The sequence below is a fragment of the Erithacus rubecula genome (assembly GCF_903797595.1).
Source record: "Erithacus rubecula genome assembly, chromosome: 10".
Classification (NCBI taxonomy): Eukaryota; Metazoa; Chordata; class Aves; order Passeriformes; family Muscicapidae; genus Erithacus; species Erithacus rubecula.
In genome coordinates, this window is record NC_136662.1 from 16621646 (window position 1) to 16636261 (window position 14616).

The 14616-nt window shown below is 39.9% G+C and overlaps 1 protein-coding gene across 5 annotated transcripts in view; it reads right to left on the reverse strand.

Moving 5' to 3' along the window:
* ST6GALNAC3 (ST6 N-acetylgalactosaminide alpha-2,6-sialyltransferase 3) overlaps positions 1-14616 on the reverse strand; it is a 226668-nt gene that overhangs the window by 205864 nt on the left and 6188 nt on the right. For 3 of the 5 annotated variants that reach the window (XR_013775260.1, XM_079313695.1, XM_079313696.1), the window contains exon 1: positions 4996-5160. The exons of 1 other annotated variant lie outside the window; for it this stretch is intronic. Coding sequence is in view for 3 of the 4 variants with exons in the window: in XM_079313695.1 (XP_079169821.1) it covers positions 4996-5013 (18 nt within the window). In the remaining variant the exon portion in view is untranslated. Of the gene's footprint in view, positions 1-4995; positions 5192-14616 lie in introns of those variants that run through there. One more of the 5 variants, XM_079313692.1, reaches the window with a different exon arrangement.

The window sequence follows — 14616 nt, forward strand, 5'->3', positions numbered from 1 at the left end:
TAAATCCTAGCCCTGAACATTGGGAGGTTCATTAATGCAGCTTCACTTACTTTGGAGCAATTTGGAGGTAAACAATGTAAAACCACAAAAAAAAAAAAAAGTATTTTATTTAGAAACAGAATAATTCTAAGAAATGTATTTAAAATAGAAATAACCAATGAAGAAGGAGCTTTAGAAAGAATTAAAAAATAAGTTAGCCAGTTTTGTTGGGTGGGGTGAAAAAGGATGGGAATATTAACCCATAACAAATAAGGATGGAGTGATTCACAAAAAATACCTGGTCATTGCCTCAGAAATCCCGACTCTTCTCTGTAACTCTTTGTGCATCCACCTAGTACTTTCCAGCTCATTTATGCACACTGCAAAAGGGGCACCTTTGCATATTTACAACTTCTCTCCCTAGAGATAACCCCAGGAATGATTCCAGTTGCAAGAGAAATGCTGCAGCCCACAGAACTGCTGACCAGGTTAAGACAGGCTGAGGAAGAGCTCACATTACAGCAAACCTGCAGCAAATGCTGGGAAATGACCCATGAGTGCAGCACCCTCCCACATGGACAGGAGGTCACCCTTGTTCCTTTTCCAAGGAGCTCTCCATCTCTTGTCCCATCAGAAGAAAGAGCACAGCATGAGAATCAAACAAGATCCAAGTACAACTCTCAGCACTGGAAAACGGATGGATGCCATGCATAAACATTGCTGCAGGCAATTTAACAGTCAAGGCAGAATGTGAATTATCTTGGACCTGATTCAAGCAGGATATAGAGGTCAACTCTATGGAAATGCCTGCAACCTGCAAATCTCTAGAGAATGGAATTATGGTGAGACCCAGCCTACCCTGCACAACTGAGCAGACTGAAACAGAGAATATGCTTTTGATAATATAGAAACTTGAGAGGAAATATCTACATTTATTATCATGTACCTAGAGGTCAAAAAAATCCAATTAATAACTAAAAATCCAAGATTACAAGCATCCAAAGACTGGGTCCAGATCCTTTCAGACCTTCTGCCTCTCCCTTCTGAACTGCTACTTGCTAGGGTAAAAATTCAATGTAATGAGATCAGCTTTGCTATTTTAGTCTCAAAAGTGCAGATGGAGCATATGCCTGTAGATAGTAATGTTATCTGTATTACTGCAGTGTCTGAAGACCCCAATCAGACATAGGCCATTAAACACTCAGAAAAAAACTCTCAAAGAAAATTCCTGCCAAAAATAATTCACTATGTGCACTAAGGGGAAAATGCAACCTGTGAATTTAATTAAACCAGTGGAGATAACCATGGAGAGAAAGCATGTAAAAACTGTAAATGAACACACAGGTACTGCCAGCTTTGACAGCATCCTGCAGAAGAGTCACAAGCCTGTGCTGAAGGGTTTTGTTTGTTTGAAACCTGCAAGTCACGCTTTGCAAAACAGTTCTTCCAATGTTTAAATTAGACTTTTAAAATATTAAAGAGGCTATGAATTTTAATTGGCCACCTGCTTACTTTGAGAGGACCCTCATTCAGCTGTGTTGATAAGACCATTGCCTCACATTATGCAAATAATATTAAAACCCCAGAGTTTCAGTGAAAGTGTGTGACCCCTGTTGATAGAAGGTCACATGCAGCCCCTGGCACATGAAACCTCCATTGTTCACTGCACAGTAAACACAGAGCACACAAACCAGAAGGAAGCATCTTCCCAGATTTCATGCTTGGTCCTCACTGTACAGGCCCATTGCACACAGATTTTGTTTACTAAATTCTACCACATTAAGCCTACACAGTTAAAATTGTACTTGGGTGACGACATAATCCATCTCCATCATCATCTTCAAAACTTCCACTCAAAAGAAAAAAGAGTTTGGGAACAGGGTAAGACACAATCTCCTGCAAACTGCAGCATGTGCAAACTAAGTTACTTTTCTTGTTTGCTTTAAAGTATCATGGGCCAGTCTTCACTGGGGAATATAATTCATGTTGAGTTTATCATAAAATGACACATACTTTGAAGCACTATTTTTCAATTATGCAGGAAGTGGAGTAGGAAGTAATTTACTGAGTGAAATCTGTCCTCATTTTCAAGAGTCACTGACTGATACAGTGGAAATTAGGGACTTCAATATCATTAGGGATAAGAGGAACTACATAACTAGTAATCACTGCTAATCTAGTAGCTGGCAAGTTGACATGCAGCTATCATAGCAAAAAGGGTAAGACCAACTGTTTGCTTCCAAAAAATGCCTACACTTCACTCAGCTATTTGCAGTGATTTTTAAAGTCTTGACAGAGAAAATAAAAACACATCATGCACTTTAGAACTTGCATCTTTCTCTGCTTTTCTTTAACATATGAGAGAATGCCTCAAAATAATTTCCCTGGCTTTACTGAGAATGCCCCTGTACTGACTAGAAGACAAAGCTCCTGGAGCCACAATCAGTAACAGCCCCATCACTCTTACCTAGAAAGAGTGCACAACTAACACCAGGGAGACAGCAGATACCTTTAGGGAGAATCCCCTTCCACAGCATTTTTGCACAGGCTGCACACAGATTATTCCATGCAGTAGTCATAGCATAAGCAGATGTTCAGATCTGAAGGTGATATACCTCTTCTAACACACTCCTAACCACTCCAAGTAATTTCAGTTAATTATAAACTGCCACCCCTGTTCTTTGCACTTTACAGACACCACTATCCAACTGCACTTATATTAAACTCTCACTCATATGGAACTCCAATTTTCAACAAACCTCAACATCTTTGTCAGGGGGTTAAAAATCTAGGAAGAGAGGAGGGCAAGCCACAAGGCAGAGTCAGAGAGACACTCAGGGCTGTAGTGGAAAGGATGCACAGTTGTTCTGGCTTTCCATCCACTGTGCCACCACTTACTTCAACTCTGTATTACAGATTTCTGGGTTTTTTTCCTGTTTCCACACAAGCTCAGGGCAAACCCTAGGGAAAGGAGAAAGGTGTAGCTAACAGGTTTATATTTCCAGGAAGGTATGAGCCTAGTGTCATGTCAAAATAAACATATTATTTTGAATTTCCTTGTTAGGCAAAAAGCTGTAGACATTACATTAAAAACTTATATAGAAGTAACTATCTTGAGCTACACATTTAAATTACTCCTGTGGGATATTTGTCTGAGAAAATCCAGCTTGCCTTATGGCAATGCTAATCTTCTCAGATCTCTTTCACTTTTTATCCTTGCACCTGCCTGTATTAACAAGATTAGGAATTAAACTGGAAGAGGGCTGATTGTCAAGGAATACCAATTAAACTATTGATTTAACCATCAGACTAACAACCAAATGGAGTTCCTGGCCCAGGAAAACAGTTTTTTTATTACATTACCATTCAAACTGTAAGTCATGCTTGTGGCAGGCAGAGGAAACAATTAGAAGGGCAAAAGAGACACTGGAGTTTTCTTGTAAAAGATTCTTACTTAACTCTTAGGGCCAAAAGGAAAGTTTTGCATTGATCTTGCCACAGATTTAAAAAAAAAAAAATTAAAAAAAGGAAAAAAAGAAGAAATTCAGTTTTCCAGTTCACTGTCAGATCCAACCTAAGTCATCTAGGGAGTGTTTAAACAGGAGTGCACATGCTTATCTTTGTGAAACCAGGCTCCATTCGCAGAGCTCACAAATCACATCTCTCAGCTGCATTACTGCTGTCTGACTGAAGGAGTTTGTTACCATCTAGCTCCAAGCAGAACCTGCTAGTTCAGAGAAGTTTCTGCACTTGCAGCAGACTTTGCCATATTTAATAACATAAGCTACCACAACCTACAAGACAGACAACTCAAAAAACATCCATGTGCCACAGACCCACTAGTTGACAATGAATGAATGAATGAATGAGTAAGGAAAAGAATGCAGCAAAATAACAAGTTTTTTCCAAAGTTAAATGCTCAAAAGTAGTGCTAGGGATTGGATTCACAGAGACATCTAAATGTTCGTTATCCAGAAGCTGCTTTAAAGTTTTGCAATATATCCACTTTGTTAGTACATTGAAAGCAACTGCTACGACAGGCCATCCCAAAGTTTGAAATAATCAACTCTATGCTAGAAGATCAGATTGCAAACAACAAAGAATTCACAGATCAGTTTTAGCTGCTAAAAGAAACAAAGTGCAAATATACTAAAAAAAAAAAGAAATATACTCAGAAAGCAGCAAGGCAGATAAGAGACGGATGTGGAACAGATCAGGTGACAAACAGAACCGAACCGGGCGCAGCAGCGAGTGCCCGCAAGTGACAGCGCTGCAAGGAAACAAACGCCGCTTGTTCGCCCCTGACCGCACTTCCGCCTCCTCCCCTCCCATTCAATCCCAGCCACTGATGCTCCCTCCATCTCCATGGCATGCCGGCTCCAAACACTTTTGCCTCGGTGAGGGAAGCAGGCGGGAGAAAGCTTGTGGTCACACGGTAAGTTGATGTTCGTATTTGCTGGCATGAAGGGGGGAAACCCGCTATCAAATAGGTTGCTTAATTAGAAAATGCGGTTAAATACTAGGTATAAGTGCGTGGAGCATGTGGATCTGGAGCAGATTCAGCAGGGGAATGTGAGCTCAAGGAGCAATGGGACAGCTGTGGACATCTGCAGCCGTTGCTTTAAGAGCAGTAAATGCTGCATGGTTAGAAAAAGAAAATAAGTTGCCTGCTTTGTCCTTCGTACTGGAAGTCTTGCCCAAGTCCTATTGCTCCTGAAGGAATTCAGGGTAGACAAAGTCAGCTGAGACAAACCAGAGCACCTCTCCCCTCTCCCATTATTCGGTACACACTTCTCTTCCCGCTAGCTCACAGTTCTGACAATGCAGGGAAAATGAGAAAGAATGGCAGAGGGAAGCAGAGCACAGCTGTGCTTGCAGAATCTGTCCATATTCATTTACCAAACAAAGCCAGTACTCAAAAAGACAACAAAGATGCAATAGGACTATACCAAATCCATGCCTCTGAGCAGCGAGGGGCTCTCTAACAATGCATTCAAGCAACAGATAGAGATTTACCTTCAAAATGCAGGCCATGTTCTTTCTCTATCCTTCCTACCCAAGAGCAGCAGGATTCTACTTTGTGAGCAGCAGTTCCAGTGTCAGGCAAGAGGCTGGCAGAGCTGCAGAACTGCTAGAGCCTACATTCCTGTAGATCCAAATAAAGGTACCACGCATCCAGGCTCCGTTAGTCATGTTAGTCTTTTTCTGCCCGGTTGGTCCCGCCCCTCGCTCCTGCCACTGGCCGGGAGCCAGCGCAGCGCCGCCCTCCGTCACGTGACCGCCGGCGATTCGCGGCTCCGCCGTGCGCTCGGAGCGCCGGGCGAGGCGGGGGCTCGGAGCCTGCCGGGCTCTCTGTGTCTGTGTCTCTGTGCCCTGCCGGGGCTCTCTGTCTCTCTCTCTCTCTGTGCCCTGCCGGGGCTCTCTGTCTCTCTCTCTCTGTGCCCTGCCGGGGCTCTCTGTCTCTGTCTCTCTCTCTCTCTGTGTGCCCTGCCCGCACACCCAGCGGTGTGTTTGTCACTAATCCCCGCGCTCCCCTCTCGCTGTTCTCAGGAGACGGCTGCTCACAGTTGGGCAGAAGAGTCCAAACTCTCTCTGTTATTGGGGCTGTGAAAATACTTACGCTGCTTGTTAGTGCCCAGTTTTATGTTCGACCCTTTTCACTGTACAGCAGGTTTCCCTTTGTCCAAATTGCTGGACTATGAGAAATAATCCTTATTAGCAAGCAGAGGTGTTTGCATTGTGCTGTGCACGCCTGTTGAAGTAAAGAGCTGGCATCTGTTACAGGGAATGGAAAGCTTGGGTTCGTTCGTGAGGTGTTTTGCTTGTGCTACTTTCTTTGGACTTTGTTAAGATAAGTAAATTGGGTAAGCGCACATGAATAAATTCAGCTGTTGAAGAAATCTTTCACTTTACATAATCTCATCAAATTAAAATTCTTCTCTTACATAACATACTCTGTTTATCATAAAGGTTTTAATTCATATTTTTCACTTTTCCTGCAGTCTCTGTCTCCTCTTTTTACACTTCCTCAGTACTTCTCATTACTTCATCTTGGAACCCATCGCATTTTCCATACTTGGCACCTTCCCTGTATTCCTTTTGTGCCACATTGCTTCATTCCTGCTGCTTTGGTACCAAAGGCTCTCTGGCTCCCTTAATAAATTCCCTGTAGTTCCTTAATAAATTCCTTCATCCTCCCTGCAGCAACTCAGGGAGCCTGTTTACAGGCAGGCAATACCCTCCAGTTCATGTTAAGCAACCATTAACACAGAGCTCCTCAAGGTGTGGGAGCCAGAAGGGGTTAGTGCTGTGCTGCACATTTAACAACCTGTTAACATTTAACAACCAATACTGTTCCCTGCCTGGCAAGCCTCTCCTAGGCAGGTGCAATCCTCAAGACAGTAAGTAGATTGAAACTAAAAGAAACTAGATGTCCTCATCTGTATGCAGGGGCAAATCCTCCCCCAGGAAGGGCCTGGGGGGGATTTCTCCTGCTCACACTCCTTAGCTGCCTTCCTGTGCATTTCCAGAGAAGGTGCCAAAGTGTTTTGACCTTTGCATCAGGATCCAAAGTGCTGAACTCTTACACAGGTCGTGCAAACTCCTCAGCACCTCTCACCACTGGAAATCCACTTCCTTGTTCAATTACAGTCTTAAGCTGAAAACTGTAGTATTGCTGGGAAAACTAATGGAAAATAACTTAGTGCAGTTTGTAACTGTATTGACTTACTTAAGGAACTATCTAAATGACAAGTCAGTGGAAGAAGGCAGCAAAGGAGGGACTTACGACTCTTTTTTTTTTATTTATTAGAGGTTACCACCAACCAGTGTTAGGACATTCTGGATAGCAGTTTGTGTGTCTTTAAGTACTCATTATTCATAAGGACTTTTGTAACAAAGCTCTGTTTCTTAGTGAATAAGATAAATAATTAATTCATTCTTTCCTGAAAAAAAAATTGTCTGTTTATCTCTCCAACAGTGAAGAATCTAGTTTTCCTTGGATTTAAACTATTCCTTTCACTTGTGTGATGAACATGAAAGAAGTTTTCATCTGAGGCAAATGAAAAATATTCCACCCTCCACCTTACCAGTGCTGTAAAGAATGAAAGGAATGAGACTGGAGAGAAACTGTCCTGGAAAGGTCAACTATTTCAACATGTCCAAAGCATTGAGGGATTTCCAGTGAATTATATTCCTTAAGGAAGGCAGAGGCATGAGCAGTTGTCTTGTTTTAAGCATCCCTGACACGCCTTGATTGTAAACATCACATCAGACAAAATGTGGTGAACTTTAAATATCCATTTACAAAAGGTCTAAAAGTTGTCTCAAAAGTACTTCATCATTACTAGTCATCAGCAGCAGCCATCCTTCTCTCTCTCTTTCAGGAGGGATGTGAGATTTCACTTTATTTTCTTATTGGGACAAAACTGAAGGTGTAACTTAAGCTGAGATCACCACAGAGATCAACAGAAAGTCCAGCCTTAGGCTGAGCTAATTTCAGCTCAGAGAAACCACACCAGGAAAGGCATCTACCAAATTATAAAAGCAAAGAGCCACTGTTAACACATCATTCCATGAGTCTCATGAAGTGCTTTACCTGAACTTATGACACTCTTGAAATCAGCATTAGGCCAAACATAGCTCACAAATTTCACTCATGCTTGCAACTTTCTATCCAAAATTAACAGTTGTTGTTGCCTAGTAGGGATGTCAAAGGCAGTGTGAATCTGCCTTTCAAATCTGAGTCATTGTGACAGGTCACACAAAGTCACTACTTCCAGTTTTGAGGACAAAGACCTTTCATGTTTTCCATCTAGTCCAAACCCTTGCAATCCATCCCTATGGTGACATAACCCTGGGGAAAATATGGTTGTGTGGGCAGCAGCCCTTTTCAGTTCTAATTCTTAAAAACTAATTTCATCATAAGAAATAAATCCTTTGTGGAAAAGGCTGGTTAAACCTTAATTTGCAGAGATTAATAGAGCATTAATCCCAGCATCCAAGCAGGAGTTTGTAGTGCCAGTGTGGGTAGCTCTGCTGTGCCATGAACAGTGGGTTTGTTTGGTGGCTGGGCACTGTGGCACTGATGAGGCTGCACTTTCACTTACAGTAAGAACTTCAAAGCCAAAACCTCACAGATTTAAACAGTAAGTTAATTTTTCAGTTGCACATCTGTGTTTTAAAAGTGCAGGCTTAGAGAAAGTCTGAAAGCTGTCATCCCACTGATCACTGAAATCAGACATTGGTTCATGTAGTGAAAATGTGCCAAAAAGGAATAACCTATTCTTACAGTTGCTGTCACTACAATATTTTATCAGACAAGGATGACACAAGGTGGCATTTTTCACCCTTCAGGTGCAACCTTAGCCAGTGGCAGAGTAACAGATCCACTCTGCTGTTATCCAGAGATCTCATCTTCCCAACCTTATGTATCAAGTTCTCCTTACCTCAGCTAAGACACCACTATAAGTAACAAATGTAAGGTACCCAGCAGCCCAATGCCATGGCAGAGGTAGAGGATGAGATGATTAAAAAAACAGAAGATTATGATTTCAGCAGGAAATCTTACCAGGTTATACAAATGCTGAGGAATTTTAATTTAAAACTCTTAATGATGCTGATTTTCCAGGTAAGAAAAAGGGCTTAATGAAGTCTGAGTAGTTCATTTTAGAGGTGAAGCTCTGCTACATTCTGGAGTACAGAAGCTGAGGAGAACAGGCTTGTTACTGCCTAAATTCCACTGTTACTTTTCAGAATATCCTTACATTTTAAAGCAAGCTTGCCATGAGCACATTACCAAAAGAGCCTGTATATATTGCCCTGCCCAGCTTCCTTCTCAGCACAATTCATCTGAAGATTATTCAGCTGCAGGACAGCCCAGATCCATTAAAAAAAAAAAAAAAAAAAAAAGAAAAGAAAAAAAGCTTTAGTCATGGACTGCTTCTGCATGTCTCACTGGCAGGAGACAAGGATTGCTCAGCACCATTCCTGCTACTTGGAATTCAGCTCATCACCTCACTATTACTCAATGTTGTAGAAACAATTTAGCACAACCACACAGCACTTGCAGACCTTGCATGTTCTGGTGTTCCCCCAGCCCCCTTCTAATGCACGCACACAAACACTCTAATCAAGGCCTTCCCATTTTCTTTCAACTAAACATGCTTCCAAAAAAGACCAAAAAACAAAACAAAAATCAGTAAAATCATGTGTTGGCCACACCTAACAATGCATGAATATTCAGAGATTAAAACACAAAGACCTGTAGAAGTTCCTGGAAGCAGAAAAAAAGCAAACCCTACAAGTCAGTAATCTTTTCAGAGTGTTGACATTTTATTTTCAATCTTTGGTTTCCCTCTTCAACTCATACCCTTCCTTGGAGCTTTCAGAGGCTCTAATCAGCCATCATGATGTGCCCTATGCTAACAGACTTCACCAGGTATAAAGTGAAGGAAATATCTTGTTATTGAAGTTATTTTCAGCCTTAAAAGTTGCCAGTAGCAAAGCATTTCCATGCTTTGAACAGTCCATCTCAAACTAGTAACATGTATACTCAAGGAAAACACCTTTGCATATTTTGAAACATCTGACAGCTCACATAAATTTTTAACAAAATCTATCCTGGGCAATTGTTTTAATTAACAATTTTACAAGTGTACAGCTGACAACAGTCTTACCTTCAACAGTTGTCTACACTGCTGTGTAATAGTGAACTAGAAAATAAAAATATGCATGTATAAGGGGATCTTTAGGTGTTTAATAAGTTAAAGAACTTGTGAATATTGCCTTGTTGGACCAAAACAGCAACCTTGAAGTCAAAGTTGCAGCAATGAACACAAGACTGAATAAATACAGGAATTCATCCTGAGCATACAGATCTCAGAATTGTTTAATTACATGATCACACCATTCTTTCCCCAGAGGAAGATTTGGGGTTGTAGGTTGTTGTTGGGTTTTAGGTTTGTTTGGGATTTTTTTAGTTGGATTGAGGTTTGGGATTTTTTTTTCCGTTTGTCCACCCTCTTCTCATTCAAAAGATGAAACTTGCAAAATATGAGTTTAAATCAGCATTACATGAATATGCTGTTTCCTACAGGATCACTGCTTCATTTACTGGAAAAAATTATACAGTGCATGAGAAATGGTTTTTTAAAAAAGCTGCAGAAATTTGATTTAAATCATTGAAAGCAGCTATGAAGAGGTGGATTTTGAACTTGTCTCTAACAGAAATCCACTTCAATGGTCTCTGATTTAATAGCTAGGCACTGCTATTATTTTTCCCTCATTTTCTAGACTTGGAATTTGCAACCATAAGGGCTTATTTACCAAAGCACTGGGTACTTGCAGCTGCAATTGAAGGTAATAGGAGTAACATTTTGATCATATTAATTAATGCATAATGCTGAGTGCTCTGAACAAAAAAAAAAAAAAATCTTAGGCACCCGATATTGGACAGCAGCATAAAAGGACAAATTAATTCTTTTCCCTGTGACTCACTTTCTTTCATATAAAGCAGTAATAATTTTTAATGTCAAGGTGTCATATTATAGTGAATGGCATAAGAGTGTCCATTAGGAAATTAGGCAACCTATCTTCAGGAAGTGCTTTCACTGTCATGAAGTAACATGTGGCACAGAGCCACACTGGGGCATGGTGGAGCAAACAGAGTATTAAATAGCTGCTCTCCACCTGCATCTGTCCAGCCCATGAATGCAAACAAGACAGAACCACCAGAACAAAATCACGTTATTAATCATAAAATTTAAAGCTATGTTTAGAAGATAACTAGACCAACAATTAATACATTAAATAATTTTAAAAAACTAGTACTGCCAAGGTAATCTCATTGGCATTTTCAATTTTGGATGTTTAGGTTTCTTTCTTAATACTAGCTTTGTATCCCAGAAGTCAGAGGCACAAATTCCATTTCCTGCCATTACTAACAACCCTGTCATGTACCACTGCGAAGTTTTCTAACTTCCAGAACCATCCAGGATTCCCACTGCTGAGAAACCAACTCACTCAAAAGCAGCCACTTCCAGACCTACAGTACAAGGCACATCCTTTCCCTGACAGGTGGGAGCAGCAAAGAAAGGAAGATCCTGTCTTGTGGCTCAGTCCAGTTAATACTGAGTGCTGAATGCACCAACACAGCCACTGAACAGGATACAGCTTCAGTCATCCCTGTCACTGTATTCTTTCTCAGTTAGAAACCAGGGAAAGAATGCATGCCATTGCTATGCTAACTTGGAGAAAAACCCAAACAACCTAAAGCCTCCACATTATTTTAAGTTTCCTGATTATATAAGAAACAGAAAGATTCAGGTACGTCCATTTAAGTCCAAATTAAGTTCATACAGTGGTCCTTGGAAAATTATAAAAGTGATGTTTGTTAATTTTGATATTTTATGGCTTTTGCTGACCCTGATATTTTTGAAAATTCAAAACCAACAGTGAGCAAAAGTCATTAAGCCCTCTGTTGACAGCTTCCCCAAACTAGAAGTTGAAGATTCACACATCCACTATAGTGACAAAACACTAAGATTTGGTAGTCTGTTTTTAAAAAACCCTCCTTATGAGCAATCACTCTAAGATCACTCTAAGTAAGAGACTTTATGGACACAGCAGCCTTTGTATAAAATACCAGATTTTGCAAAGTTTTCACTGCAAGCAAGTTTCATATCTCCAGAAGTTTATTAATATTGCTCTATAATTACAGCCTACATCTCAGGAGCAAAGGAATCAGAACTTGGATCCAACCAGTTTGAGAACATCTAAGCCAAATGGGTTCATAATGCAGATTTTTAAAATTTATGTGCGTGACAAGTAAAGATCTTCCTGCCCCTACATTTTCAAGAAGATTATCAGCATCTCATTTTTCTATGTCTGCTCTTATTATTGTTAGCAGGTCACATGACAACCTATTTCTTTTGCACCAAAAGTACAAGTAATGTTGCATGCTGACATCCAGAACAGGGAAAAATAAGCATAAAAAGACTTTTTTAAAATAGAAAACATTTTGGAAAAAAAATCATTTTAATCAATCTCAGGTGGGTAACACTCCTCATTTCATTTTCCCCCAGAGACATATTACTAGAATTAGTGCTAATCTCAATAAAAATACAGAATTTCTGTTAATCCACCAGAAAGCATCAAATTTAAAAATAGCCTGTAATTTATTATGCACAGCATAATACAGTTTTATAACATTTTTATTGTCTTAGAGACCTTCTAGGATTTTCCTTATCAAGATGTGGCATAATTCTTCACATAGCTCAGTTGTCTCTTTATAATGCTGCAGTACGTGATAAAGAAAATGTTTTATAGTTGGAAATAAATTTACTGTGTCTGGCTTTTCATTTTAATAAAATTTAGAACAGCATTTGTAGAAACTGCAGTATCAGATTTCATTGACTGAAAAAAACACATATTAGTAGCTAAGATTAACTTTACACCTGTTTTGGCATTTCATATCACAGTCAAGGAAGCAAGCTGTCAGGACAAGATCCATGAAGGATTTTAAAGAGTGGTTTAGCTTAAATTTAGGGGTTCAGATGCAAACAGGATGGCTGCTAGCACTAGAAAGTGGCAGAACATATGGATTGCTCTGGTTTTTTGGGGTTTTTTTGTGACACACTAAATGCAACACCTATTACAAACACAGAGTTCCTCCATTGTATTAATCTGAAATTAATTTATCTTTTGCAGTTAAAGGCCCACGAATTAAATTTGCATAGCTTTGGAGTTGGGATAGAGGGAGATTTTATTATACTGGACTAATCCTCTGCTGTAATTCCCTTAACGAACTATCATTCCAGGAGCAGATGGCATGGGAGAAATTGCCAGATCCACTGTACTTTGTCCAGGATGATATTTACATCCTTCTTGGAATAAATCAAAATCTTTTTAGAGTTCTCATTGGAAGGAAGAAATAAACCTGACTGTTAGGTGAAGTCTTGAACAACTGAGAGGCAACTGGGTCAGAAGTTAAGTGGGAGGAAGGAGGGACAGCTCTTTCAGCTCACAGCTCAGACATAGCCTTTGTATTCTTGGAAATTTGCTTTGCTTTTTTGACAATCAGAAAATTACCTTATTGCAACTTCAAGAACATTACCTTCCTTCTTTCTTTCCCCTGGTTACTATTTTTAAATCCCACCAAGTGAAGCATCAGGAATTCCTCCAGGATGACAGCAGCTCTGTACCAGAAGGGTAAAGGCACCAGGCCACTGACTGCCATAGTTGCACAGATGGGCATCAGGGATAGGTAAAGAGCTGACAGATTTGTGTTTAGTTCTGTTTTCACAAACAGAGTTGGAAATTGTTTTGCTAATGTGAAAATCTTTTCCCTAACATAACTTTCCCAACAGAAGGCCTGGCTAAGTGAGTGCAAACCTGTGAATTTTCAAAGCAGTTTCTTAAAGCCTCTTGAGATTTTACTGACATTTACATTTCTAGAGGGTGCCCTGTTTATTTCTATCTATCTATTGCCCTCATAACACCATATTTGTGTACCCAGGTAAATGCTAGGGAGAAAAAAAATTGGTACAGCAAGGGAAGATGGGTTATGAGAGGAAATAATATCATCTGGGGAGCAAGCAACAGTCTATAAAAAACCAGCATTTCTGTTTAACTGTTTGCTTGCTGCAGTTGACAAAAATAAGTTCTAAACTTCCATGAGGCAAAACAAAATAGGTTAGGACTCTGCAAATCTGCACAGAAGAACCTGAGAGAGAGAAGATCACAAGACAAGGCTGTTAACACACACATCTCACCATGATACAGAAGGAAAGTTTTTAAAGTTTTAATTTATTTTCTATATTAATTTAATTACTATTTCAAGGAGGCATTTTCTCAAGCATTTAGCACACATTTGCAGTTTCTTTCTAAAACTACAAAAGAATTTTCAATGAAAATCACTAAAAAGTATTCTCAAACAGAACATTAATCTGTTTACAGGAAAGGTCTAAATTCACCTATTCCAAGATAAGTCAGAAAGTTTTCTTATTGTGACTGAAATGCAAGTAAACAGTATTGTGATTTAGCCCACTGAGAAAGAAAACACCAAGAACTGCTAAAGTAATTCACAGAAGTCAGGATCTGCTCTTGAACAGTTTAGGAACTTTTTCCCCAAATTTGTCCTAAACTTGGACAAACACTAACTATAGTGGCTAATTATACTGCATGTGATGAAAGTACAAAAAAAACCCTAAGACAACCCACATCTCTTTGAGCCCAGGTTTATATTGGCTCTTTTGGTTCTCACTTCAGGACACAGTGGAAGTACTGGAACATCTTATTCCAAAAGCAAATTATTTACACATTGAAAAAACAAGCCCCACTAGGTGTTCATGTCACCCACCTCTTTCACAGTAAGTACTTGCATTTTTAGCGAGTTAAGTGCAAGCAAATCTAACAGTTTGCTCAAAGAACAGTTTGCTGGAACAGAATTCTTTCCTAGGAAAAAGGTTATTTAAACATCTTCTATGCCAAATCTGTGCTGTTGCCTGTTACTTGTGACTGAGTGTTCAAGACATGGCTGAAAAGCAGCACTGACTGAGCTGCAAACTGGTTACCTGCACAGCACATAAAGCAGTTCAAGGAATGGAGGCAACTACTTACACAGACATCAAAGCACCT